We start from the raw sequence: 26,903 nt of genomic DNA, 5'->3' as shown, positions 1-26,903 counted from the left end.
ATGCAAGTCCCGGCAAAATTATAGCCAAAGGCTATAGTTGTAAGCTTGACCTTATGGTCCGAACCTGTGGTCCGTGTCGCTAAGTGAGGTAGGCTGTGGGAGGTGCTTGATAGAGTTAAGGTTCTTGAGTAGACTAGAAACCTGGGAGAACATTGTAAACATCGTGACAATGCCTTTACTTTGCATCGTGGAATCTGGCTATAAAAATAGACTGAGCTTGTAGGCCGTGGCATTCTCTCTCTAATCAGAGGGTAGGATCCCACCTAGCCCCAGCTTTATTCTCTTGTCTTTCTTCCTTAATCCTTCACCTTTGCCACCCCCCACACTTTCAGGTTCACCCATGGCCATGCTGGCACAGCACAGGTCTGGATGGAGGACCGAGATGATGAGAGTATGAACAAAGAGGCTGTGGTGGGGGGAGGATGGAGAACCATGTGCTGAGCATTTTGAGTTGGAGGTGTCTTTGGGACATAAAAGCTGGAAACAGATCTGGAGGTTCCCAGGAGAGGCTGGGGCTTGAGGTGTTTGGAGTATTCTGGGAAGATTGCAATGAAAGTGGCAGATTTGTATGAGCTGGTCTTGGACTGGAGGGTGGTAGAGCATTGGGTGCATTCTGAGGTGACCCATGGAGAAGATAGACCACGAAGGGATGGGAGTAGCTAGTGTGGAGCCTGAGGGAGGGAAGGTTCAAAAGGGAAGGTCACCCAGGGTGAATGCCGAGAGGTGCCATAGGACTGAAAAGTTGAGGTACACAGGCAGACTAGCTGACAAGTCCCTGGCAAGACCCAGGGAATGGGGTGTGTATGGGACCTGGGATGAGGACAATCATCTAAGATGGAGTGGGAAGATTCCACACACATTCTTAGGTTCAGGGGACCTATCAAATGGGGGATATGGAGAGAGGTGGGGTCCAGCCTGCACCACAGGCTTTTGGCTTCTGTGATGGACTGCTGGTTTGCTTGAATTATTAGGGAGCCCAGAAGAGCCAGGGAGAGTGGAGGAAGCCTGTAGCCTGCACAGAGGATCTAAGGCAGCTGACGTCAGGCTTGAAGCTTAGGAGGGGAGCGTCAGACCTAGGGGAACAGGTGGTCAGTCCTGCAGAGGGGGCCTGGAGGGAGCTACCTCCATGGTGGAAGCAGTCAATGAGTGTTTCAGGAAGGAATGAGTGAGTGACAGAGTGATTGGCAAGTGTGAGCCCTGAAAAACCTGTCCCAGAGGAGAGAGAATCATGGGACAGAGGCTGAGAGCTCCAAGGGGTGACTGGCCAGTGTCAGATCCTGCAAAAGCCAAAGGTGCAGGGGAGGAGGCCTGCAGGTGGCGCTGCTCAGTTTGGATCAAAGCATTGGGGAGGACAGCTAGGCTGAGTGGGCAGCTCCCACAGCTGCAGGACCTCAGGAAAGAATGGGGAAGGAAGTGACAGGAGGCAACTTACAGGAGAGGTTTGGTGAGGAAGGAAGAGGACATGCAGGTGGCAGCTGGACCGAACACCATTAGATTAGGTCAGGAGGGGATCTCTACCTGACTTCCTCCCTGCCTCCTTCTCCTGACACTTCCTGGTTGAATGGCCTTGGAAAAATCCAACGGATCACTTTATGCTTACCTCCTATTGTGATATAAATCTCCTATAAAAATGGGATTCAACTAATAGGAGTGTAAAATAAACGCTGTTGCATGGTAAAGAGGAAACCTCGCTTTCCCAAGACCTCACCTCCTGGCAAAGGGAGCTGGTGGATTCCAGGGTCCGGGGAGACTGGGGGGATGAGCAGGGACCCCGGAGACCCAACACCCCAACAGCGCTGCCAGTGACGAGCGGTGAGGAAAACTACGACTAAATTCTACAACATCTCATTTTATTACAAACCCGTCCTTGTGTTCCAGAATCAATGGCTACTTAATACAAAATTCAAAGCACTCAGAAAATGGACCATGTTAACATTTCTTTCTCAGCACTTTAGCTCAAATGGAGAAAATCCTTATAGATCCCAAATCATCAGGGTTAGCTTAACCCACAATGAGCACCTTTAGTAAGCAAGAGGAAACAAAATGCGTCAGGAACCCGGCCAAATAGACACAGCAGCAGGAGAGACTCCCGATGCAAACAAATGATTCCCTGTAGAACATTCATAGAGTGTCCCCCCAACAAAGGTACACAGAGATCAGACTCCCGATAAACATGAATGACTCCCTTTGGAATATAAACATGGAGTGTCCCCAAGATTGGTATACAGAGGTCAGACTCCTGATAAAATGAATGACTCCCTATGGGATGTAAACATTGGGTGGTCCAAAAGATGTGCACACAGTGAAAAGAAATAATAAATCAACTCCTGAAGGACAAGAATGACTGCCTTTTAAATGTAAATATAGGGTGCCCCCCTCCAATGTACACACAGGTAAGAATCCGGAGAAAAAACTTAGTCCCATTGGAACAGAAAATAGAATTCCAAAAAAATGTGCACACACTTTAACAGCTGATAACTCACTGAATTTTCACCCATTTTCAAGTTTACTGATTGGAAAAAATGGGTGAAGCCAAACTAAGATTTGAATGAAGACAATTTCTCCACTAGGCTTTTTATGGGGATACATAAAAGATAAAGTTGACAATAGACAACAGATAACGGTTGAAGAATACAGGGCAGCTAAGTTAAGAGATATGTACAAATAACAAAATGAAGGAACAAATCTTATTGTTTGCACCTCCATCCCTTGCCTTAGTTCTGGTCCAGGCACTGCTGCCGAGGAAGCATTGGAATGGCAAACACCAAGAATCACTGCGTTCTGTTTGTTCACATCTTCTGTCAACAGCAGCCCTGATGCCTGGATGTGGCCCTTTCTGTGCCAGACACCTCATCCATTATGTGTCCCCAAAAGAAAGTCCAGAGGATACATCTTCATTGTTCAAAGTTCATTCTGGCTTCACCCATTACATTAAATCTGTTAACACTGAAATGGAGTGAAAATTGAGTTATCAGCTGTTGAAGTGTGTTTATATTTGGGGGGACACCCTGTAGTATATATATTTGGTGGACACCTCAAAGCGCATATGTCTCACAAGTGTGAACAAGTGTATGTAATATATTACATTTTGTTCCTACCCTTGGAAGTCACTCAGAAATAATAAATCAAAGTGTCATCCTCAGTGGGGGACACTGGGGCACTGCAGCCACTTTCCAAATCAGGCTGCACCTGCCTCTCCCACATGTTCCCCTCTGCACACTGTGGACACTTGCTGGGAGGGGGCGGGCAAGGCTTTTCAGTGCCCCATCACCCAGGCGGGCAGACCCAGTGTTTATCGAAGAGTGGCCCAGGAGCCAGCTGGAGAGAAGCAAAGCCTGAGGCCACCTGCCTGGAAGACCGCCCTGGCCTGAAGGATGTGGAAAGCAGGCCTGGCTTGGCAAAGCTCTAGGTTAACAGTGAGCCTGACTCCACGGTCCACCCAGGGCCTCCAGGTCTTTATTGTTTGGCTGGTCTGGGCTTCTCCTGGACCATCAGGCTTCTGGGAGAGGAAGTCAAGTTTCTGGATTAGGAGGGCCCAGCCCTGAGAGAATGCATGCATGTATTTGCTCACCAGCGCATGCACACGCACATGCATATACGCACACATGCTTTAATGGAGGTGAAGTAGCTAACATGTGTCCTAAGGGGCATGCTCACATGGTGTCTGCCTCTGGAAAGGCAGTTTGTCATTGCCTTGTGAGCATCCCCAGGTCAAAGTGCATTTGTTGAAAAGATACCAGTGGCTGGAGGTAGAGACAGGAGCTTCACATATGGGGTGTTACCCTTAGGGCTGGTGCAGCGTTGTCACTAACAGAACAAATGGAGGCAGCACGGGAACCCTTTCCTCCTTCTACAGCCATTCTGGGTACTGCAGGCAGACAGGAGAGGAGGCCGTTGTCTTCAGAAGGTGTGTTGGTAGTTTGAAGGCTCCAGATCTGCTTTGGGGTCAGGAGGAGGGGGCCACTATGGGTCCTCTGGCCTTTCAGCATGGGTCATTGGTGGTCTTTATGATTTTTCTTTTTTATGGTTTAGGTATTTGTTTTTTCATTTGGTTTTTCTCTGTGGCTTTTTCATAAATGAGGGAGGTTATTGGGTGGAGGAACTGGTAAAAGGAAGGGAATCTCCAGTATCTGGCAAATAGAGAACCTATTTTGAAGGGGGTGGGATGTTCAAGGACGATGAGGACTGAAAGCGTTTCAACACAGCTGGGCGGGCCACTGGACACTTGTCTTTGTTCTTCCCTTTGTTCTTTTTGCGCCAAGTGGCTAAATGGTTATCCCCAGATCACCAGGAGAAGAAGAAAAGAAGAAAACAACACAAAACAGCAAATAAATGAATTGAAGAACAACAAGTGACTCTACATTGGCTAAATGTACTTGGGAAATCAGAATCCTGTCCAGCCCAGGAGAGATGGAAACAATCCCCATGGCACAACCAGAATCAGGACTTGGTGAATGATTTTGGCTCTGACTCCATCTAATTAATTCAGTGGCAACCTTGTGCCAATGCTTTACTTAGCAAGTGAGGAGAAGTCTATATTGCCCTAGGAGATGATGCATTAGATCATTTTTCAATTTCAATGTGTTAAATTTTGAAATACGGATGTTTATTAATTTAGGACTTGGCTTTTGTCACTCATTCTTTTTTGAAAGTGTTTTTATTGATTTCAGAGAGAGGAAGGGAGAGGGAGAAAGAAATACAAAGATCAATGATGTTTCTATCATTGATCAGCTGCAACCTGAATGTCCTGTCCTGGGAATTGAGCCCACAGCCCAGGCACGTGCCCTGACCAAAACCAAACTGTTATCTCCTGGGTCATGGGTTGATGCTCAACCAACTGAGTTACACCAGCTGGGCTTACTCATCCATTTTTATGACAGGTTTCCTGACACCTTGGCTCACACACCCTAACTCCTGCTCCTGTTCAAAGACTTTGGAACACTTAATGGTATGTTTCTGCAGTAAAATGGGCTATCTCAACTACTCACTAAAATATTTTTTTTGGAAATCCTCACTGGAGGGTATTTTTCACATTGAATTTTAGAGAGAATGTGGAAGGGCGAGAGTAGGTGGAGATAGAGAGAGAAACATCTATGTGAGAGTTTCACATCCACTGGTTGCTCCTCGCATGAATCCCAACTGAGGACCGGGATCAAACCTGCAACCGAGGCACATGGCCTTGACCAGGAATCAAACCCGTGCCCCTTCATTCTGTGGGTGGGCGCTCTATCCACTGAGCAAAATCCGGCCAGGGATAACTAATAATTATTTTTAAAAAATATATTTTATTGATTCTTTACAGAGAGGAAGGGAGAGGGATAGAGTCAGAAACATCGATGAGAGAGAAACACGGATAAGCTGCCTCCAGCACACTCCCCACTGGGTATGTGCCCACAACCAAGGTAAATGCCCTTGACCGGGATTGAACCCAGGACCCTCGAGTCCGCAGGTTGGGCTCAATCCGCTGAGCCAAACCGGTCAGGGCACTAATAATTCTTATACATGTAACATAACCTCTTATAGAAGGATACCTTTGAAAATAATGGAAGTACCTACCTCTGCCAAAATGGCTAGGGCTCTACCACTTTTTGATGACAAAACACTCTCAACATCAAGAATGATTCCCGTTCAGCCCTGGTTTTGCTCTGTGGACAGAGCACAGGCCTGTGGACTAAAAGGTCCCAGGTTTGATTTAGGTTGAGGGCACATGCCTGGGTTGCAGGCTCCAACCCAGTAGAGGGCATGCAGGAGCAGCCAATCAATAATTCTTTCTCATTATTGATGTTTCTATCTCTGTCCCTTTCCCTTCCTCTCTGAAATCAATAACAATATATATTCAAAAAGAATTATTCCTGTTTAGATCAATACGCATCCTCTACTCTAAACCTCCACTTCATGACCTTTAAATTATAGTCTGACAATTGGTCTAATGTTCTGAGCATGTCATGTGCATGATCATAACTGATTCACCAGATTTCTGATTGAGGATTCAAGTTCATACATAGAAGAACCTCCGTTACTTCTTTCCCCCATCGCCACCTGCTGACCACAGCTCACACCACAGGATGAGGACCCACTACTCAATGCTGGGGCCACAGGCTGGTTCAGCATCTTCAGAGACCAAAGCAGCTTGAAGTGCAGGCAGTGCTCACAGGGGTTAAAGTTCAGGCACCATAATCTGTCAGACCCAGGTTGGGATCCCAGCTCCAACACTTATTCTCTGGGCCAGGGCTTCACCCTGTCAATCCTCACTTTCCCAGCTCTGAAAAGGGGATAGGGATCATGCCTACCTCACCCGGCAGTTAGGACTAAAGGTGGTAGATAAAGCGGGTCAAATCCCTAAAGTGGACTGAGCCCAGGAAGCACCATTGCACGGCTGCCATTACTATTATTTACCACTCACCTGCTCATTCATGCATCCAAATGACAGTTTGGATCTGTCAAGCATTTTTTTTCTCTGAAAGGTTTGCTAACTCAATTAGGCTAATTATATTCATTAAGGCAATTTATACAATAACAGAAGTTGAGGTAATAAATGTCACAACATTTAAGGATCCAGTATGAAAACATCAGGCTAAAGAACCCCTCTAGATAAAGCAAATGTTAATAAGCTTCATTATCATTTACCTGCATGTGAGCATTTGACCTAATTCACCTGCTGTAAAGACTGGGAATGCACGCATTAGTCCCCAAACAGTGGACATGTGTGTGCACACTTCATTTTTGCATCTCCAGTGACACACCAAAAGTTGAAGTGGTGAATGCCACCCAGAAAGGCTTGTGCACATGTCACACTCAGAAGGAGGCTTGTCACCCTCCCTAGATCTTGTCAGGTACTGTAATGCCAGCCGCTGCGAGCTCATGAGTCTCAGGCTTGGCCCTGGTCTTCAGAAGGCTCTAGTGTCTGCGTTAACTCTATGGAGATCCGCACCGTACATCCCAGGACCTACCAACTATATGTGATGGGCAAGGCTCCTTATGCTAGCAGAACTACATTGTTCTGGGACAAAAGTGTCCAACATTGACAAGGGTTTATATTTTATATTTGGTTGTTCACATACCTAAGGGAAGGCACACCCCCTTCCGGCTCCGACACTCTTGTGCACACCCAACACATAATCTCCTTGGTGCTGCCCTGTCCATGGACGAGACCTGAGATCCTCCCCTTTATTTCCCACTTACAGCTCAGTCACCCCTCTTACATTTTGGAGGTGGTGCGCTGGGGGCATCTTGCTCTTCCACCCAGTATGAGCATGATGGGGTGGCCTCCAGGGGCCCAGGAGGGCTGTCTCGGGTTCGCTGTGTTGGATCTCCAGAACCGTTGTTTTTGGGTTTGAAGAATTTCATGAAGGATCTGGCTCGAGTCCACCACTTTTTCCTACAGGAAGTAGAGGTTTAGGACATTACCAACCCTCAATGTCCCTCCAGATGGGCAAGTGGCTGTTCATTTGGGGTTCAGACGGATGGTGCTCTTCTCCAGCACCACCATGTTCATATGTGGGTCTCAGGAGGTGGAACACTATTGGCAGTGAATTCACACAGACCCAGGGATGGTAGAAGCATTCATTGTGGCAGAAACCCACACTAGCCTCTTGGGAAATGGAACTTCAAATACAACAATCAGGTTCATCACTGGCCCTAATCAGTGTGTGTACAGGATTACAACCAATCGATGTGTCTCTCCCACTGATGTTTCTCTCCCCTGCCTCTTTCCTTTCTACTTTCTCTAAATATCAATGAAAAAATGTCCTCAAGTGAGGTTAAGAAAATAAAAAGAAATAAATGAAAACAGTGAATTTAAAGGGTAAGTAAAACATTGCAGCTAACTGGAAATGGGGGCATTTGAATAGAATAAGAACTACATGTGGGTTGTAATCCTGGCTCTGCCACAGACCAGCACAGTGCTTTCACAAATTGCTTAATTCCCTCATAGATGCCTCATTTCCCTGTCAACAGAAGGGTCAGGCAGAAGGTAGAAGATTCTGTGGTTCTGAGATTTCAACAGAGAGGTCTTACAGGATTCATGGTGATATGACCTCTAGGCTGGGCTGGGACAGGACAATCTGAAGGCCCAGCTCATGGGGCTCAGACCCGCACCAGAGGAAGCCCTGCTGTATGGAGCAGACCAGCAGTCTTGGGGACAAAGACGGCCCGCCACCGGGGCTGATAAACTGCAAGAAGGGAACGTGTTTGTGAACCACCCTGGGGTCCAGAGACTCCAGAGGAATGTAGGGAATACTTAGAGGTCCCTGTAGTTGAAGACCCTGGGTGCTAGGCAGGTGTCTGGCCCATGATTCCTTCCCAAAACAGAAACATGGTTTTCTAGGTCCTGAAACCTGGAGACACAAACTGAGAGTCCTGCTTTAGTGGCTTTAAACCACAGACTCTCTGCCCCTTTAACAGGCTCATGACCAGCTGGTCTTCACCATCCCTCCTAGGATAACCCTGAGTATGGAGGGCGGGACCAAAAGAAACTCTAAATTCTTTCAGTGCTGGGAGAGACATGCACACAGGGGACCGGCCATAGAGAGAAAGATGGGGGCCCCACAAACTGGCCACTGCTGTACATGGCTACAGCTTTCCCCACTCGTGAAAGAGCAAGCTTTCTGTTCTGTGCTTAAGTTATTGCCATTAAATCAAACTCACTTTTGTGGAACAGGACCCCAAGACTCATAGGAACCCACAAGTGTTTCCTCTTGCTCTTCTATGATTTTCGGTAAGAAATTTACATTTTCCCTGTAAATAGACGAGAAAGAAAAACAATCTGGTTTTTAAAAAAAAACATGTAAATCGACTCATCTGCCCAGCGTAGGACCAGGCCCAGAAGGGCCTGAATTTTCCTAGGATTCAGACAACAGGGTGCTCATGGCCTTACTGATTTCTGACTCGGGAATATGGGGATGGAAGCACGTGACGTGGGTCCGGGAACCCTAACACGTCGAGGAGACCTGCCGAAGCACCGAGGATCAGGCTGAACGTCATCTCAGGAGAGCAAGCCCTGAACCATGTGAAACTCAGGTTGGGAAATACGTGGGCCTTGACAGCTCAGACCCCGGTTTCCTTGCTGGAAAATGAGTCCTCAGGATCAAGGCAGCTGCTCAGACTCTGTCGGTCATGAAGCTGCTGAGGTCCCACTAATACGAGGAAATTTCCACCAGTTCATCATGAAGTAAGCACCCCGTTAGAAGTGATGGCTTTCAAACGGCTGGACACCGAACCTGCTCTGCTCCCAGCGTCCTTGGCACTGTGTTGTTCACGGCCGTGCTGCTTGGCTTTATGCTAGATTGCTTTCCTGTCTGGCTCTGACCAACCCTGCTCCCCTGGGTGCACAAACTCACAAGAGGCAGGATCTACAACCCTCCCAGGACTGGGGAAGAATCCGCTCAGAACAGGCTCAGCAAGCCTGCCAACTCCATAGCCTCCTGCAGACACCGGATAATGCAAAACCATAATCAGATACCCCCTGGATACCAGGCCCTGACTCTTCTAGTTGGTACCTGCCTAACCTCTGCTGGTAATTTTGACCTCCTGTGTCACAGAGAGTCAACTCAGGCCACAGTCATTTCTACCCCAAAACTACAGTGTGGCTTTCCATGTAAACCATCCTGGGTAGGTGGCTAACCACCTGTAGATGCGCAGATGAATCTGAGAGGACAATAAAGCAGCACTGTGACCCCAGGGACTTGGACAGTGCCCCCCGTGGTCACTGGGACCATGTCCCTCTGTCCTACATAGCCAGCCATTCCTGATCACAAAGAAGGACAGTTCAGCAGCATAGCACCGAGGGGGGAAGACTACCCTGGACCCACCAGAGGCATCTCGGGTTACATGACTTCCAACCACAATGTTTCCAACACCAAGGCTCTTCCTCCTGCCCTCCTTTCTGGCAGCTTCCTGGGCCCTGTAGACCAGCTTCCCATCAACACTTACTTCCCAGCGGATCCAACTCATTAGCCTGGTGTGGATGCCTTCTACAGCTGAGCGCTGCCTGATGCAGCCTTCCCTCCTGCCACTGCCTGCACCGTCCCTGCACCCAGACTACCCATGCTCCATCTCATGTCCCCCCACTGGCTAGACCTATCCCCATCTGGGTCAGCAGCAGAACCCCAACTCCCACCACCAGGCCTCCTTCTCGGCCTCTATGAAGCTCCTCAACATCTGTCTGCTGTGCACACAGCTCTGATCACTTCCTATCACTCCAACTACTTCCTGGCCACCCGGTAACTGGTTCTGTGCACCTCACAGGGCCTTCCCAAAGCCAGGAATGTGCCTTGTCCACAGAGGAAGGAAAACCATGGTGCAGCAACAACCCTCTGCCCAGCTCATTAAGGGAAAACACATAGAAAGGCCTCCGCCTGCAATCTGAATCTCTTCCCTGGGCACCACTCTTTACTGCCATCATATTTTTTAAACTGAACTGAATTCCAAAGGCAGATTAAGAACCATCTGGTAGTGGGCAGTATCTTTCAAAAGCCAACCACCCCTACTTGCAGAACTCTAGGACCATTCCAGGGAAAATGATAGGAGGATGCAATGGGAAGGTGGTGTGTCCCCTTCCCTTGGGACACCAGTGCACCAGGGGGCTCTCTGCCCAGCATCTTGAGGCCTAGGCGTGGACTAGAAAGAAGGACCCCTTTGTTGACAGGTCAGCCCACACCCCTTACATGCGCCGAGTCTTGTCTTCCTCATTCTCTTTTAGAAGCTTTCTGTTCCTCCTGGCCAATGTCTGAATCTTCCTCTTCAGCTTAACTTTTTCTTCTTGGAAGTTCTCCTTCTCATGAGAGAGCACCTACATGAGAAGATGCAAAACCATTATCAGATACCCCCTGGATACCAGGCCCTGACTCTTCTAGTTGGTACCTGCCTAACCTCTGCTGGTAATTTTGACCTCCTGTGTCACAGAGAGGTCAACAATGTCTCACATACCATGCGCCCCTGTGATTCCACTGAGGGGAATCTGTTCCCAAAAGAAGAAAAAGGCCACATGCTCAAAGGTGGTCATTTCGGTATGATCTACGACAATGGGAATGACCAACACAATCAATGACATGTGGATGGCCAAGTGTCCCGTCCAATCAGGGAACCACAGCCCGCCTGTGGCCACTGAGCACTGAAAACGCAGGCGGTCTGAGCTGCAATGTGCTGCAACTGCAAAATAGACAACAAATTCTGAGGCCTTAATCACAATCTTGAAAAACAATGTAGAACATCTTGTTAATAAGCTGCCCCACTGGTGAGGTTCAGTTGGTTGAGCATCCTCCCAGCACCAAGAGGTCTCTGGTGCGATTCTTGGTCAAGGACCATGACCAGTTGTGGCATTGATCCCCAGTAGGGAGCCTGCAGGAGGCAGCCCATCAAGGATTTTCTCTCTTCATGGATGATTCCATCACTCTCTCCCTCTCCCTTCCTCTCACTGATATCCATAAAATGAAATAAAACATATTTAGAAATGTATTCTTGTTTCACAGACATAAAAACACACAGGAGCAGGGGTTGGATATGAATATGTATGACTGAAGTTGGACTGCTTCTGCTCTAGAATATCATCCCTGTTGCTGTAGCAAAAAAGTCTCAACTTTTGGCATCAGACAAACTGGGTTGCAACCCACAACTTAAGAGCAATGAGAATGGGAACCCCAGCTCACAAAATCATTGGGAGAATTAAATGAGAGGACATGGGTGAGCAAAGAGCAAAGTTCTCAGCCGAGGGTTCGGAAATGAAACAATACTTGGCTGTTTCCATGCACCGCCCCGACCTTTCAAAAACAAAGCTCAGGTGTAAGGTGTTTTCTAACTCAATCGCACCAGTCATGGGGTTTTTCCCCTTCAAATGCCTCTGGCTTCCTCTCCAATGAGGACCCATTGCGAACTGGCTGAGCCAAGGCTGTCGCTCAGGGCACACGCAGGGGGTCCTGACCCCACCAGCCCAGGCCTCACCTCACACTGGCTGCTCAGCTTCTTCAGCGAGATTTCCATCCTGTGCAGGTCCTCCTTGGCCCCTTTGTACTGGGCCTGCCAGAGCGTCACTTCCTGCTGCAGGACCTCTGGGGAGCTTTGCATCACTTTGCTCTGGGTGTGCAGCTCCTTCGGCTCTGCAATCATCAGCTGGTTCCAGAAGTTGACTCTGGGGGTGGAGAGCCACAGGGCCAAGGGCTGAGGAGCACTCCCAGCTTCTGACCCAGGTGTGCACCTTAATCAAAACCACAACCTCTCTGGGCCTCTGTTTTTCCCGTGTGTAAATGAGGGTGGAACAAACTTAGTGGATTTCAAACTGTGTCCATTGGGGTTCTAGAATGCTAGCGCAGCTGCCCACTGTGGGCCGGGGGAGAGAGGACAGGCAGGCTCGGACACCACTTCAACAGAGCACCCTATGAGAATCCTTCCCATGGAAGGCTTTGGCAGACCTGCTGACTTGGAACAAAGGATTCTTTGACGAAATACTTTTGAAATACATGGAATCAGAACATTTTTGCTGTAAATTTATATGTCTTTGTCCATCACTTCTCCCCAATTCCAAGCCCTTTCTTATTTCCTCTCCTGAGACAAATAACGTATGAGATTGGAGAGTATTATGTAAATCCACAGAAATCATCATCATCGTCATCTTAACTGCTCAATTGAGTATCAGGGGGCAGATTTATACCAGAAAGCTCACATGACCAGAAGCTCATGGACTCAGTTTGAACACAGATGTGCCCTGTTTGGTGCACATCATCTGTATTTTTCCATTTAAATTAATTAGTTCAACAATATTTAAAAATTTTTAAGTGTCAGGTCAACATTCAGGTATCTATCTTCTCAGGTGGTGGGGAGAAAGCATAAACAAAAGGTGCTGGCAGGCATGACTCAGTAGTTACAGCATGACCCATGTACAGAAGGGTCATGGGTTCAAGTCTCATTCAAGGGAACAGACCTGGGTTGCCGGTTTGCTCCCCCTTGTAGCTTGAGTGTGTGCTACAGATATCCAATAGATGTGATGGTCTCACATGGATGTTTCTCTCCCTCTCCCCTTCTCCTTCCCTCCCTTTCACTCTCTGTAAAAGTCAATGGAAAAATTATCATGTTGTAAGGATTTTTAAAAAAAGATTATAAAAAGAATGACCTGGCAGCCCGGGCCTGCCTCTCCACAGGCAGCCCTCAGGGGGTGTGTATTCTCCACGAGGGTCTGATCTAACACTGACACTCCTTCCCCCACCTGCTGGACCTGCCTGGCCACTGAGGGCACCTGAGTTTATAACCCCCAATACATGTTAGAACTAGGCTGTGGGAAGGAAGGCTTCATATGGACATGCCTCTGGGTTGAGACAAGACCTGGAATTGATTCCTGACAGGCTCGCTACCTAGGAGCATGAACTTGAACAAGTTATTTAATCTCTCTGAGCTTCTTCCCTCATCTGTGGTTTTTTGTTTTGTTCTGTTTTGTTTTGTTTTGTTTTAAGAGATAACTGTAGTGCAGTCAATTCTCATGATTTTTGGTATAAAGTTCTATCAAGCCACTGCGAACACTCAGTTAATGGATACTGGAAATGTACCCGCCGGTTCGTGTGAGTCTTTGGCCACATTTTTGTCAACCAACCAAGTCATCAAGACACCTCCTGTAATATACTCACAGCCAAGTGCACCATACCCTGGACTAAAAGGAACCTCACGTGCTACCCCTCTTATTCCCCATAAGGCCCAGTGCAGCCTTGAACTTGGGGACACTAGATAGCATTTCAGCAATCCATTTGGGGGGCATTTCAAACAATGATATCACCACCAAAAAGCAGGAAAATAGAAATCCTTGGCACTCAATGGACCATAAAAGGGTCACTGGTTTGCAGTGTGAAAGTTAAAAAAGGCAGGAGACAAAGGTCTTTTTCAACCTCATCTGCAAATGTGCCCATCAGGCGACTCCTGTCTCTTGCAATCTGGACAGTCCCATGAAAAGCCATGGTTATAATTTGTTGGTTTAAGTGCTTTTCAGTGAGGAGGTGAGTTCACCAGTAGACAATGCGTGAATGCCAAAGACCAAGAGTCTCTCCCTCATGGGATGGCTGGTATTAGAGGATGGAGGAGTCCACGCCCAATACAATCATCACCATCATCAACGTGAGAGGGGAGGTCATCCACATGTAGACAATGCAGCATCCCAGTGTTGCTATCCTTCCATCCCAGCCACTATCTGGCTTGCCTTTCCCTTGTGACCAACCAGCTGTGACCATGACAGGGTTGGGAAAAATATACCATTACCAGGAGACTCGCTTGAGCTTAGCTCAGTGGGTGCTGAGTGAGTTGTTCTGAATGTAACCTGGCAGATGCCACTGCAGGGGGTGAAGGCGGTTACCTCTCCTCCTGTGGCAGCCTCTCTTCCTGGGCAGCCTGCTTCAGAGCCTCTCTTTGGGTGCTCACTAAGTCCCTCAGCTCCTGTAATGCTGCCTCATGTTGGAGCTGGTCCTGCTCCCTGAAGAGGGAAACAAACCCGCTAGGCACCCACACACAGGAGAATGCACAGCCTCTGTGAGCGGCTTCTCTCTGCAGAGCTTAGGGCTGCGGTAATGGGCAGGAGTCTCCTCCAGCCCCAGAGCTGAGTGTCTCTCTTCCCACCCAACACGTCTGCAGGGTCCCTTCCCGTCCCTGTCTCAGCAGCCTCTCTCCATGAGCCCGCTGGGAACACCAACACTGTTTTCTGAACTTCACACCCTTCTCACAGAAACCAGCACATATTCAGGGAATTCCACCCACATGACAGCTGACCTCCCACCGCACCAGGGCCTGGTGCGCACTCTGCCCAGATCCAGAACAGCCTCCCTATGCTGAGTCAGGCAGCGTGGGGGCCAGAGGCCTGCCCATTGGGGACCACGCAAATGCCAGGGTCCATTGGCACATAGGCACATGCACATCCACTCAGCCTGTTCCTCCAGGCACCTCCAGTCCAGCACTTACCTTCCCCTCAGGTCCCCCTCATCTCCCCCTCAGTTCAGCGCTTTTATTTTCTTCCTGTCTCAGTGTTTATAAGGTCATGGATTAAGTACATTCCAACCATTGGTGACCACCCTACTGCAGGGCAGAAACTGAGAGTCTCACTCCCCACTGAGTCAACGGGATGAGGCTTGATACCCAGGAAACATGTGCTGGGGAACGAAGGAGTGAGGGTCCCACTCAGGTGTCAAGTGAAATGAACACAGACGCACCAGCCTGTGCTGCAGGCACCTCCACCTCCCACCCTGTAGCCCTGCTGCAGACAGACCAAGGGCTCCAGCTCTCTGTGCACCAGCAAACACTACCTAATAACACAGGAGGTCTATCTAGCAAGGAGCTACCAGTAGAATGACAATGAAACACTCCTTCAGAGCCAGTGAGATGCCACTTGCACAAACCTTCCCCATGTGAGCAGACATTAACAATATCATGGAAATATCCAAGATGGCGGCATAGGTAAACACTGGAGTTTGCTGCCTCACACAACCACTTCAAAAATACAACTAAAAGACGGAACGGACATCACCCTGAACCACAGGAAGGCTGGCTTAGTGGAAATTCTACAACTAGAGGAAAGAGAAAAGCATACCGAGACTCAGAGGAGGTGTGGAAGTAAAATACTAAGGTAAAGAGGTGCACGTGGAGCGGGCTGGCAGCTGAGGGCACAGTTGTCTTTCTCAATCGAGAGGGAGTCTCAGGCTCTGAGCTCCAGTTCCTAGGGAGTCTCTGGGGACCAAGACTCATACGGGAGAAGTGGGACTGTCTGGCATTGGTCAGAACTCGAGGGCAGCTTTCTCTCGTTGGTACTTGCAGCAATTGCTGGGACACTGAGAATCAGGGAATCTGAAGGCAGGACTGAGAGCAGCCATAACTGTTCGCACTGCCCACCCAGTTGATGCCCTGGGACCTGCCCCGCCCAAGCCTTGCACAGAGGCATTTGCTGGATAGCCTCAGGCAGAGGCTAGATTAGCACCTCCCTAGAGCTTCAGAACAGAAGTTCTCCCACTGCAGACACAGCTGATTCTCACAGCCAATTGGCCTGGAGGCCAATCCCTCCCAGTGTTACCTACAACAATCAAGGCTTAACTACAATAAGACAGTGCACAAAGACCACAAGGGTGTGCACCAAGAGTGTCCTCCTCAAGTAATTGGGGAGGCTGAACCACTGGGCCAGGGGTGGGCAAACTTTTTGACTCCAGGACCACAATGGGTTCTTAAACTGGACCGGAGGGCTGGAACAAAAGCATGGATGGAGTGTTCATGTGAACTAATATAAATTCAACGTAAATATCATTACATAAAAGGGTATGGTCTTTTTTTTTTTTTTTTTAGTTTTATTCATTTCAAACGGGCCATATCCAGCCCTCAGACCGTAGTTTGCCCATGGCTGCACTGGGCCCTAGAGGACACTTAGCACAGGAAACCACTTTATCAACACAAGGAAGCATAAAAAATGCGGAGACAAAGAAACAGGACACAAATAGCAGAAATGGAGGAAAGCAAACTGCCGGCTTTAGAGTTCAAAACCACACTTTTAAGGTTTTTCAAGAACTGTCTAGAAGCCGCCGATAAATTTAGTAAGACCCTCGAAAAGACTGGTGAGAATGCCTATAAATGTAGTGAGATCCTCAAGAAATCTAGCAAGACCCTCGATGTTGTGATACAGGACCAACTAGAAATTAAGCATACACTGACTGAAATAAAGAATATTGTACCGACTCTCAACAGCAGACCACAGGATCACAAGAATCAAGTCAAAGATTTGAAATATGAAGAAGTAAAAAACACCCAACTGGAAAAGCAAAATGAAAAAAGAATCCAAAAATAAGAAGGTGGTGTAAGGAGCCTCTAGGACAGCTTCAAGCATACCAACATCCGAATTATAGGGGTGCCAGAGGAAGAGAGAGAGCAAGATATTGAAAACCTATTTGAAGAAATCATGACAGAAAACTTCCCCTACCTGGTGAAAGAAATAGACTTCCAAGTCCAGGAAGCGCATAGAACCCTAAACAAAAGGAATCCAAAGAGGACCACTCCAAGACACATCATAATTAAAATGCCAAGAGCAAAATACAAAGAGAGACTCTGAAAAGCAGAAAGAGAAAGAAAGTCAGTTACCTACAAGGGAGTACCCATACAACTGTCAGCTGATTTCTCAACAGAAACTTTGCAGGCCAGAAGGGAGTGGCAAGAAATATTCAAAGTGATGAATAGCAAGAACCTACAACTTGGATTACTTTACCCATCAAAGCTATCATTCAGAATTGAAGGTCAGATAAAGAGCTTCACAGGTAAGAAAAAGCTAAAGGAGTTCATCACCACCAAACCAGTATTATATGAAATGCTGAAAGGTATCCTTTAAGAAGAGGAAGAAGAAGAAAAAGGTAAACATACAAATTATGAACAACAAATACACATATATCAACAAGTGAATCTAAAAATCAAGTGAATAAATCACCTGATGAACAGAATGAAGGGGTGATTATAATAGAATCAGGGGCATAGAAAGGGAATGGACTGACTATTCTTGGGGGGAAATGGTGTGGGGGATGCGGTAAAAAACTAGACAAAAATTGCGCATCTATGAATGAGGACAGTGGGTGGGGAGTGAGGGTGGAGGGTGGGTTGGATACTAGGTGGAGGGCAGTTATGGGGGGGAGGAGGAAGAAATGCAATAATCTGAACAATAAAGATTTAATAATAAAAAAAGAGGGAAAAAAGAATATAATGACACTGTTATAACCACATCATCGGGCTTGAAGGCAACTGGTGAGGGGTGGGCACTACACAAGTCTCCCCTCATTACTCAGCTAGGAGCATTCCCACAGGGCTAGCACCACATGCCCCACAGAAGCTCACTAAGCATCACGGGAGTTTGGGATGGGTGCAGGAGGAGGCAGAGAGGGGGATGCCAAAATGCAGAAGATGCTCATTCTGGCTGGAAGGAACAGAGTCTGGTAGGAGCAGATGTCTTGGCACCCCCCAGAGGATGGAGCACTTGGAGGATAAAGGGGGTGGAAAGCCCTGTGGAGTCTACAGGAAGCACTGGGTTAGTGAATAAATGAATGTCATGGCCCCCACACTCACGGCAGCAGCAGGCACCCTCAGCAGGCTCCCTGTGATAGAAACTCCCTGCACCTCAGCTGCTTACACTACTGAAGACCCCACGTTTGCTCAGTGTTTTTGAAGAGGATTCAAAGGAAATGCTGTGAGCAGGGGTGTCTCACAAGCATAGGAAGTGGACAACAGCTCTCTCCTGTGCTGCCCCAAGTGTGGGAGAGGCTCTCTTTAGCCATATCTCTCCCCCTCTCTCCTCACTTGGTATCCTGTGCACATCAGACCTCCCACAAGCTCTGTATACCACTGCACCTGCCCCAGGCCCCGGAGCAATCTGGGATCTGCTGGAGCAGGAGCTCTGCGACGTTGGTTGACTGCACGCACACAAAGCCCTGATCTGGCAGAAGCTCAAAGTTGAGATTTGTGCATGTCAATGGACATCAATTTTACCTTAAAAAAAGGAGTATGGAGGTGGAGAGTCAGAGGTAAAGATGACATGAGATGGGCACAGTATCGAAGTACTGATGTCGTGGATGAGTACCTGGGAATCACACTATACAATTCTGCACATTCCCATATATTCAAAAGTTTCCAAATTTAAAAGTTAAAAAAACACACAGAGAAGCCCAGACTTTGAGACTTTGAAAGAGAAGAGGCCTGGAAGCTGGTGAGGCACATCCCTGTACATCGGAAGCTGTGGTGAGCGCCCCCTCCTTGTTCTTGGTTGGGAGAGAAGAGGAAGAGGGGGCAGGAACCCCAGGGGAGCAGTGACCCCAATGCTGACACATCGTTTCCCTGAGCCGGGATCAGGTGGGCACACCATCCTCTCCTGGGGGACCCCCCTGCCCCTCAGCCTCCAGCTGGACCCACCCCACATTGCATAGGGGGGAGTTCCATTCACTTCTCTTCCCTGTGAAGCAGCAGATCCAGAGGAACTATGAGGGACCAGAGCAAAGGGGGACAGGAGCCTGGAGAGCTCGCTAGTCACCCTGACAGTTGACGGCACCCACCTACGCCTGAACGCCTTGCTCTCTATTTCTAGGGAACGATGCAGCAGGGTCTTGTAGCGGCTGTGTTCATCCAGGAGGGCCTGGTACTGTACTTTATTGATGGTCTCCATCTTCTGGGTCTTTTCTTTTTCTTTGTGGAGTAGCATCTCCCACTTTTCTTTCTGCAGATCGAAAGACCCAGCCCCTGTGAAAGTCTGTTTCACAGAGTGAAACCTCTTACCTCATAGAACAATTTAACAGGCTTTTTCTCAAGGATGAACCTTCCTGCCCACTTCTTGGGGAGGTACAACAGCCACTGCCAAGGCTGGCAGAGGGGGAAGCCTCGTCCCTGGGTAAAATCAATGAGCCGCTGCCCCAGTGCTGGGATGCCTTCCCTGGGACTTGTGGTAGTGCCAGGCAAATCCACGCTGGAGGTTTGCCAGGGTTCTCAGGGTGACCTTGGACAATGGAGCAGGATCATTCTTTGTCCTGCGGGGCTGTCCTGGGGGCTGCAGGACATGGAGTAGCATCCCTGGCCTCCAGGCACCAAAGCCAGAAGCACCACCTGTCTTCTCCCCCAAGTCCTGTCAATAAAAAACAAGATGGCCAGTGTTCCTGGGCAGAGATACCTGTCCCCATCCTGCTGCTGTGGCTGAGGATTGCTTCTCTGAGCTGCAGCTGAGCGAGGAAACTGTTCACCCAGGAATCACTTATCAATGACCAGGACAGGGCTGTGATCCTGGACACTCCCCATTGTAGGCAGGGGCACCAGGGGAGGCACAAGCTCTGGGGGTGCTTACCTGAATGGCTCTGTCCACCTTCAGGGTGTCAACTTCATTGAGCAGCTGCTCTAGGGCTTTAACGAGCTCCTCAGTGAGGGTCTCCCACTCCTGGCTGCTGTTCTTCTCCTTCAGGAGTTCCATCTCCAACTGTTCCTTCTGCAGAGACAAAGACCCAGCCATGAAGCGGTCTATCCGTCGTCCTATACACATGTGCGTGGCTTCCATGACTGCTTCCCTCTCAGGCCCGCCCTGTGCTTTCTAACAGGGCGCTGCTTTCCTTTCAGTAAACACTATGTGCTCAGACCATTTACCTTCGCTAACTCATATGATCCTCAAAACACCTACAGGGGGCACATCATTAACCCAATTTCACAGATGAAGATGAAGGCAATGGGGCACAGACACGTCCATAGTGTCCACTCACTCTGCTGCACCGACATGTCATGCTGCCTCGGACTCTGTTCCATGAGGACTCGTGTCCCGCTACCATAACTGGGGCTGCCCTGCATTCTGCATTTCTCCCAGTTTCACATCCACACCAACACCTGGGTGCACCACCTAACCACCTGCTTGCACGTATGTTCTGTACACCACCCACCGATACCTGCTTCTGGAGCTGCTGGTTCTCCTCCTGAAGCTCCGTGCACCTCAGGCTGCTGTCCTGCCGGGCCACGGAGGCACCCTGCATCTCCTGGACCATGCCCTGGAGGGTCTGGTTTTCTAGGATACGGTTGGAGGCTAAAGAGTAAAGTTGAGTCAGAGCCCACATTGCATGGCCTGGGCTTCCACTCTCTGCCCCCGGCCCCAAGACAACCACCACCCTGGGCCCTAGGTTGGAGGGACCTGGGACGGTTGGCTGGGTCCCCTCAATTTTTCACAGGCTGCTGTTGCTGTAGGCACCTGAGTGTTCCTCAGGCCATTATGGCCCCTCTGCTGGCTCAGCTGGGGCTTGGTAAGGAAGCAACCCAGAGCTTAAAAAGAAAGAATGTGATGGTGGAGAGGCCAATGCAAAACCTCAACTTGGTACAACTGCTGGAACCGCTATTTACCAAGTTCTAACCTGGCCATCAAGTCATGGATTTCAGAGAGTAACAGAGATGGCAAAGATATGGAGTTTTCTGTGCCAGCCCTCAGGGTGATGGGGGTCTGGGTGGCTCAGCTCAGGGTATAGGGGCTGTGATAATTGACCAGTACGTCTGTAGGTGGTAGAGGCTCTGAGGCAAGTATGCCCAGTACTTACCATCCCTGGGCAGGGCCTTCAGATTGAGATTTCATTTTGTACTTTTACAATTGCATTGAAAAAATAATTAGACAGTACATCTAAATGGCTTGAAAAAGTCTAAGCGAGATCAAAACATAAGGTAAGGACAGAAGAAGGCAGATTTCCTCCTTTGCTTTTACACAGCTTGAACACAGAACAGAAAGAGGAGCACAGACCTGGGAAGAACGGGAGTTCTCAGCCCCTTTCTGCCACACACAGGTACGTGATTTTAGGTAAATGAATGTGTGAGGGGTCAGGGTGCTCCCTCACCTGTCCCTCCAGGGCCACATCCTCAAACCCGGGACCCTACTGACACTGCTCTGCTCCTTTGACTGCACCCCATCTGCTTCCTATTCACCCCCTCGGGGATGGAAGGACCTAGAGTGGACGCCGGCTTTCACCCCAGCACATGAAGGTGGATGTGATCAGCTCCCACCAAGGAGAGCAGCACAGACCCAAGAAGCCAGAACAGACTGAAGACCCCAAGCAGCAGTCAACTCAGCAGTGGTGCAGATGAACCTTCGTGGCCCAACTCCAGCTCAGCGCACTCCACAGACAAACACACATGCTGTCAACACATGGAAGCACGCCAAGGGCTTCATCCTTACAAGGCTACCAATGACACTAACAGCAGAATACTCCACTAAGTCACAACCTGTGCTCATTCAATGGCACCGTTTCAGCATTCGCTTTAAAAATAACAGTTTTATGAATCGGGATGAGCCCAGTCAGTGTGGATTAGCGATAGAGTGCCAACCTATGAACCATGCGGTAATGGTTCGATTTCAGGTCAGGGTATATGCCCAGTTTGTATGCTCCATGCCTTCCATGGGGCAGACAGGAGGCAGCCAATCAATAATTCTCTTTCATCTTTGATATTTCTCTCTCTCTCTCCTTCTGCCTTCCTCTCTGAAATCTATAAAAATGCATGTTATGAAGATTGGGGTGAAATAAATGTACAACACTGGGTTCACCATTTTAACTATTTTTCAGTGTATAGTTTTGTGCCATTAGATGCATCTCCACTGTCCTGCAACTCACCCAGCCCACCTCCTGACTCACTCAGTGCCTCACCCTGTGCCTCTGTGCTCCTGGGAAATGATTGTGAAGAATCGCCAAGTGCTGCAGTGGAGCTGATGACCAGCCTCATTTCTTCTCCCCTAAAGGCCAGCCCCTCAGAGGCTCTTATGTTGACACAGCATTTTATGGGGAAAAAACAATGGTTGTCTACTGCGTACTGTGTTCACATACACCCCAAGAAGCAGATCAAAGGGGGTCTTTTAATTCAACAAGGGTGTTGAGGCCAGCCATCTTTATTGGTGCCCTGGTGGCCAGGCACAGCGTGAGGCTTCACTGTCTCCTCTCAGGAGGTACACATAGCAATCCTATGAGGCAGCTTCATTACCCCATTTTGCAGCTATGAAAACTGAGGTTCAAAAGAGGTCACCTGGCTAACAGTTGGAGGAGCCAGAACTTGAAGCCAGGCCTTTCTGACTCAAGATGCCACCACACCATCCTCGCAAAAGTACATTCACACTTTGTTTATGAATGTCAGTTGTACTAGAGTTACTCCCCACTGGTAAGGCTCCTGCTAGTTAAGTAACTGAAGTGTGAACACCAAGAAGTACTCAAGGGCACTGACCTCAAAGGGTTCACAAACTACACAGAGGGCCTGAATCAGGGAGACTTCCCAACCCACCAACCTCCCTGGTCTCTAAGAGAAACATGAGGTCTGAGAGATCCCTGCCAGCCGGCCCCACTCCTGCCTTCCACCAGGGGGCAGTGGTCCTCCCCATGAACCTGAGCACTTGGCAGTGGTCCTCCCCAGGAACCTGAAGTCCTAGAAAGTCCTAGAACAGGGATCCCGTTTGGCCCACACTTGGTCCCAGGAGTGCCGAGATAACAAACCCCAGAAAAAAAAACAAAACTGGCTTCTCACACAGATTCACAGTTCAATGAACTGATTTTAGGTTTGGAACTGATGGGAACCCTTGAAGAGAAGGAATATCCAGGTTCTTTCAACAGTCTCTCCATGATGCTTAGGAATGTTGATCAATATTGGAAAAGCAGCACCTTTCCCCCGCCCCAACACGCCCAAGGCCCTCCTGAGCTCTGCAGAGATCTAAGCACACCTTCACCTGCAACCTCAGGTGCACATGTGATGTTCTTCAGCACAGGAATTGGCTACTTGTTTGCTTGGTGCACTGCCTGCCCCCAGACCACTTTCCCCTGGCCAATGCCACACCTCCTCTTGGGCTGTGAGGGGGCAAACACAAGAGGGATGGGAAGAGGCCTGGCTCCCCTGAAAAGCCAACATGTAGCAACCCCTGCCCAGGGGGGACAGAGTACAGACTGCACCCATCTGCCCAATTATGAAATGAATGGAGGAAATCATGCCCAGGGTCAGGTAGACTGGAGGTTAGTAACCACTGGGGAAGTCTCCTGCCATCCAGAGCTTTTAATCCCCCACAGACAGATCTAAGACATCCTAAGGGTGCCAGCATGCTGTCATCTGGAAGCTCCTGGGACTGTCCACATGGGAGCTGAGAAATCGGTTACTTTGTAATTCATGTCCTCACGTCAAGGCTGCCAGACCCTTCATGTTCTCCTTGGGGAGAATTGCAATGACACAGTTCCAAATGGCTTTTAAATAAAATCTTATTCCCTTGGGGTGAGGATGAGCTGACTCATGAGATTCAGATCTAAGAGCTCAGCTCCCTGGATGAGGAAGCTACATCCAGGCTGACTCCCAGGCACCAGGGGCTGCTACCTACCTTCTGACAGCTGCTCCATCTCCCAGCTCAGGTGGGCAGGCTGGTTCATCCTCTGCACCCGTTCAGCCTCGAGGGCCATGCTGTCCCCCAACAGCTCCTCAAGAAACCGCTGGGGAATGTGTCCAAGATCCTAGTGCAGGAAGAGGGGTGGGGTGAGGATGTACCCCGGGGCACCCTCTGGACAGGCCCCACCCCCATGCATCTATCCTCATTCCCCCAGAATGAAGGGCCTCCATACACCTTCTCAAATCCAAAAACACAGCTGCACAGAAGTTACTCCAACACAGAGCCCAGCTGGGAGACCTACAGCCACTAACACACATGCTGACCCAGTGGCCTAGGTGATGAAGACACCCAATGTCTCTCAGTGGTGTCTGAACAAAGGGGCGTACAGCACTGGGCTTTAAAGCAAGGAATATGATGATGGGCAGTTCTGCGGCTCCTTAGCAGGTGTAACATGTCTTGGAAAGGTTTTAGGGACTTCCAAATCACAGCGCAACCCACATGTTAAACACTAGTAGAGACCCTTTTTGCAATAGTCACCCACCTACATCCATCCTTACAGAAAAGCAACACAGCAGTCAGGCCCTATCTGGTTTTGAGGTTTTTTTAAACATTCACTCACACACACACACACATATTATAAATAAATAAAATGTATTTTAAATATATATATATATATATCACAGAGAGGAAGGAAGAGGGAGAGATAGAAACATGAACGATGAGAGAGAATCATTGATCGGCTGTCTCTCACAGGCAATCCCTGGGTAAGGTTCCTCCAACCTGGGCATCAGCCCTGGCCAGGCAGGCCTGGTCTGTTTTGAAGACCTTAAATGTTGCCCAGTCCAGTCAAGCCACTGAGCTTAATAAGAAACTCTTCACCATCAGCAGGTCACTATGTCGGCAAAAGCAACAAACCAGTAGCAGAAAGTCAGAGAAGGGCACCACATAAACCTAACAGTGCCCCAATCTGTTGTACATGTGGTACAAGAGGGTCTGACATGTACAGCTACTGATAGGCATGAGATTTCGCTGAGCCCATTTCCATCACAAGGAAGGGGTGGGCTAAGAGTCTGTCCAGGGTTTAAGTGCTGAGTCTAGGCCTCTCAATTCCACTGTCACTCCACTGATCTGGGGCTGGAAATAAATAGCTATTCGGGCAAGCTTTTATTCAACACACAGTTCCTATCTGAACAGTTTCCACATGTCCTCTTGGAAAACCAACAGCTCTCGGCAGTTTCCTGGAAATGAGGGCTCAGACACAACAAATAATACTATGGGCCTCTGGGTGTCAGGCACATGTTGGGTGTGGGACGCCATGGCTGGTCCCTTGCAGGTCCCCTCACGGGAGGAGTCTGCTGGACTTACTCCTGTCCCAGTGCCCAGCACACATGGGGGAGCCATTTGGCTCTTTCCCCTCATCTCTGCTCCCTCCCCAGAGCCCTCCCAGAACCACGAGGTGTCTTAGGGGTCTGAGTCTCCCCTGAATGCCTTCACAGTGTGGGAACACGCATCCAAGGGATGTGACCATTTCTCTCGATGGCAGTTTTCTCCATTCAGGGTTTCTAATGACTGGGAGGAGGCGGTAACTGCTGCCTTTCCATCTTCTGTCCATTTTCCCCTAAGGAGCCTGAACCCAAGATTCTTGGTAGAAGGGAAGCCATGGACCTCCCATCAGTGGACATAGTTTTGATCAAAGCCTGGCAGCCGGAAGGGTTTGCTCACAGACTATGGATTCACCTGGGCACTGTCTCTCTGCCCATCCAGAGCCCTGAACTAGGTGCCCTCTGTCCTTGAAACATTCACTCTCCTCAACAGCCCTGAGCGGGAGGCAGGGACAGTCACTTCTTACACATGAAGAGGCTCTGCACTCACCGAATCTGCTCTCACCGACTCTAAGTTCACCGACTCTAAGTTCACCGACTCTATGTCCACCGAATCTACGTCCACCGACTCTTCACACACCGACTCTTCACACACTGACTCTGCACTCAACCGACTCCACACCACCAACTCCACGTCCAACGACTCTGCACCTCACAATCCACTGTTTCCATGCCACCCATTTCAAACTGCCCTATGGGCCGCATTCTAAACTGCTCTACAGGCAGCTCATGCCCAATGTTAACTGCTTTGAAATACACAAATATTAGGACACTCTCCCTATGAAACTTAAAACCTATCTGGGTAAAGAAAATATAAAGAAACAAAAAGTAGATAATAAATGGAAATTAACTACTTCATTCTAACTTTGTCTACCACATTTCTAATAATTATTGTTTTCCCATCAGCTGAATTATTGAAATCAATCTGTTCCTTTCAGGTAACAACACATTCATTTTATTTTGTGGAGTCTTATCTAGAGAGCTCAGCTCCCAGCCAACTTCCTAAGAAACAATTTCACAAATGATTCACTAATGTGTAGTTTATAAGAAAAATGAACAAAGTAAAGCTGTGTGTTTGGAAAATACTTTATTTACTTAATTTTAAAATATATATTTTTATTAAGTTCAGAGGGAAAAGAAGAAGGAGGGAGGTATAGAAACATCAATGATGACAGACAATCATTGATAGGCTGCCTCCTGCATGCCCCATAATGGGGATCAAGCCCCCAACCTGGACATGTGCCTGATCGGGTATGGAACAGTGATTTCCTGGTTCATTGTTTAACGCTCAATCACTGAGCCACAACAGCCTGATTGGAAATTATTTTAACAAAAAGATATTGTACATAGATTTCTGTGAAAGGAGTCTTAAATTAGCACCTGCAAGAAAGACATTTAGAGAGCAAATATGCAGGTATCCTCTGAACAGAATTTAAACGTTTAGGCTGGCTGGGGAAACCAAAATGGTGGCATAGGTAAACACTGGTAATTGCTGCCTCACACAACCACTTTAAAAATACAACTAAAAGACAAAACGGACATCATGCAGAACTACAGGAAGGCTGGCTGAGTGGAAATTCTACAACTAGAAGGAAAGAGACAAGCACTGAGACTCACAGGAGGTGTGGAAGTAAAGTGCAGAGGTACGGAGGCGCAGGTCAAAAGGGCTGGCAACTGAGGAGTGGCGTACA

At 48.6% G+C, this 26,903-nt stretch overlaps 1 protein-coding gene across 1 annotated transcript in view; it reads right to left on the bottom strand.

Moving 5' to 3' along the window:
• Positions 1-10,660: 10,660 nt before the first annotated feature.
• The window catches only part of LOC138998588 (protein Daple-like), a 53,248-nt gene continuing 37,005 nt past the window's right edge, over positions 10,661-26,903 (bottom strand). Inside the window, exons 4-10 of the mRNA XM_070400732.1 lie at positions 23,825-23,954; positions 20,394-20,527; positions 19,808-19,945; positions 19,029-19,222; positions 14,327-14,443; positions 11,938-12,124; positions 10,661-10,789 (exon numbers count right to left, since the gene is read on the bottom strand). Coding sequence (XP_070256833.1) covers positions 10,661-10,789; positions 11,938-12,124; positions 14,327-14,443; positions 19,029-19,222; positions 19,808-19,945; positions 20,394-20,527; positions 23,825-23,954 — 1,029 coding nt within the window. The remainder of the gene's footprint in view (positions 10,790-11,937; positions 12,125-14,326; positions 14,444-19,028; positions 19,223-19,807; positions 19,946-20,393; positions 20,528-23,824; positions 23,955-26,903) is intronic.

The sequence above is a fragment of the Myotis yumanensis genome, unplaced genomic scaffold, assembly GCF_028538775.1.
Source record: "Myotis yumanensis isolate MYYU_CA2020_CCGP unplaced genomic scaffold, mMyoYum1.0.hap1 SCAF_20, whole genome shotgun sequence".
NCBI lineage: Eukaryota > Metazoa > Chordata > Mammalia > Chiroptera > Vespertilionidae > Myotis > Myotis yumanensis.
Note: the sequence above shows the minus strand (reverse complement) of the source record. Positions and strands in the feature narration are given on the sequence as shown.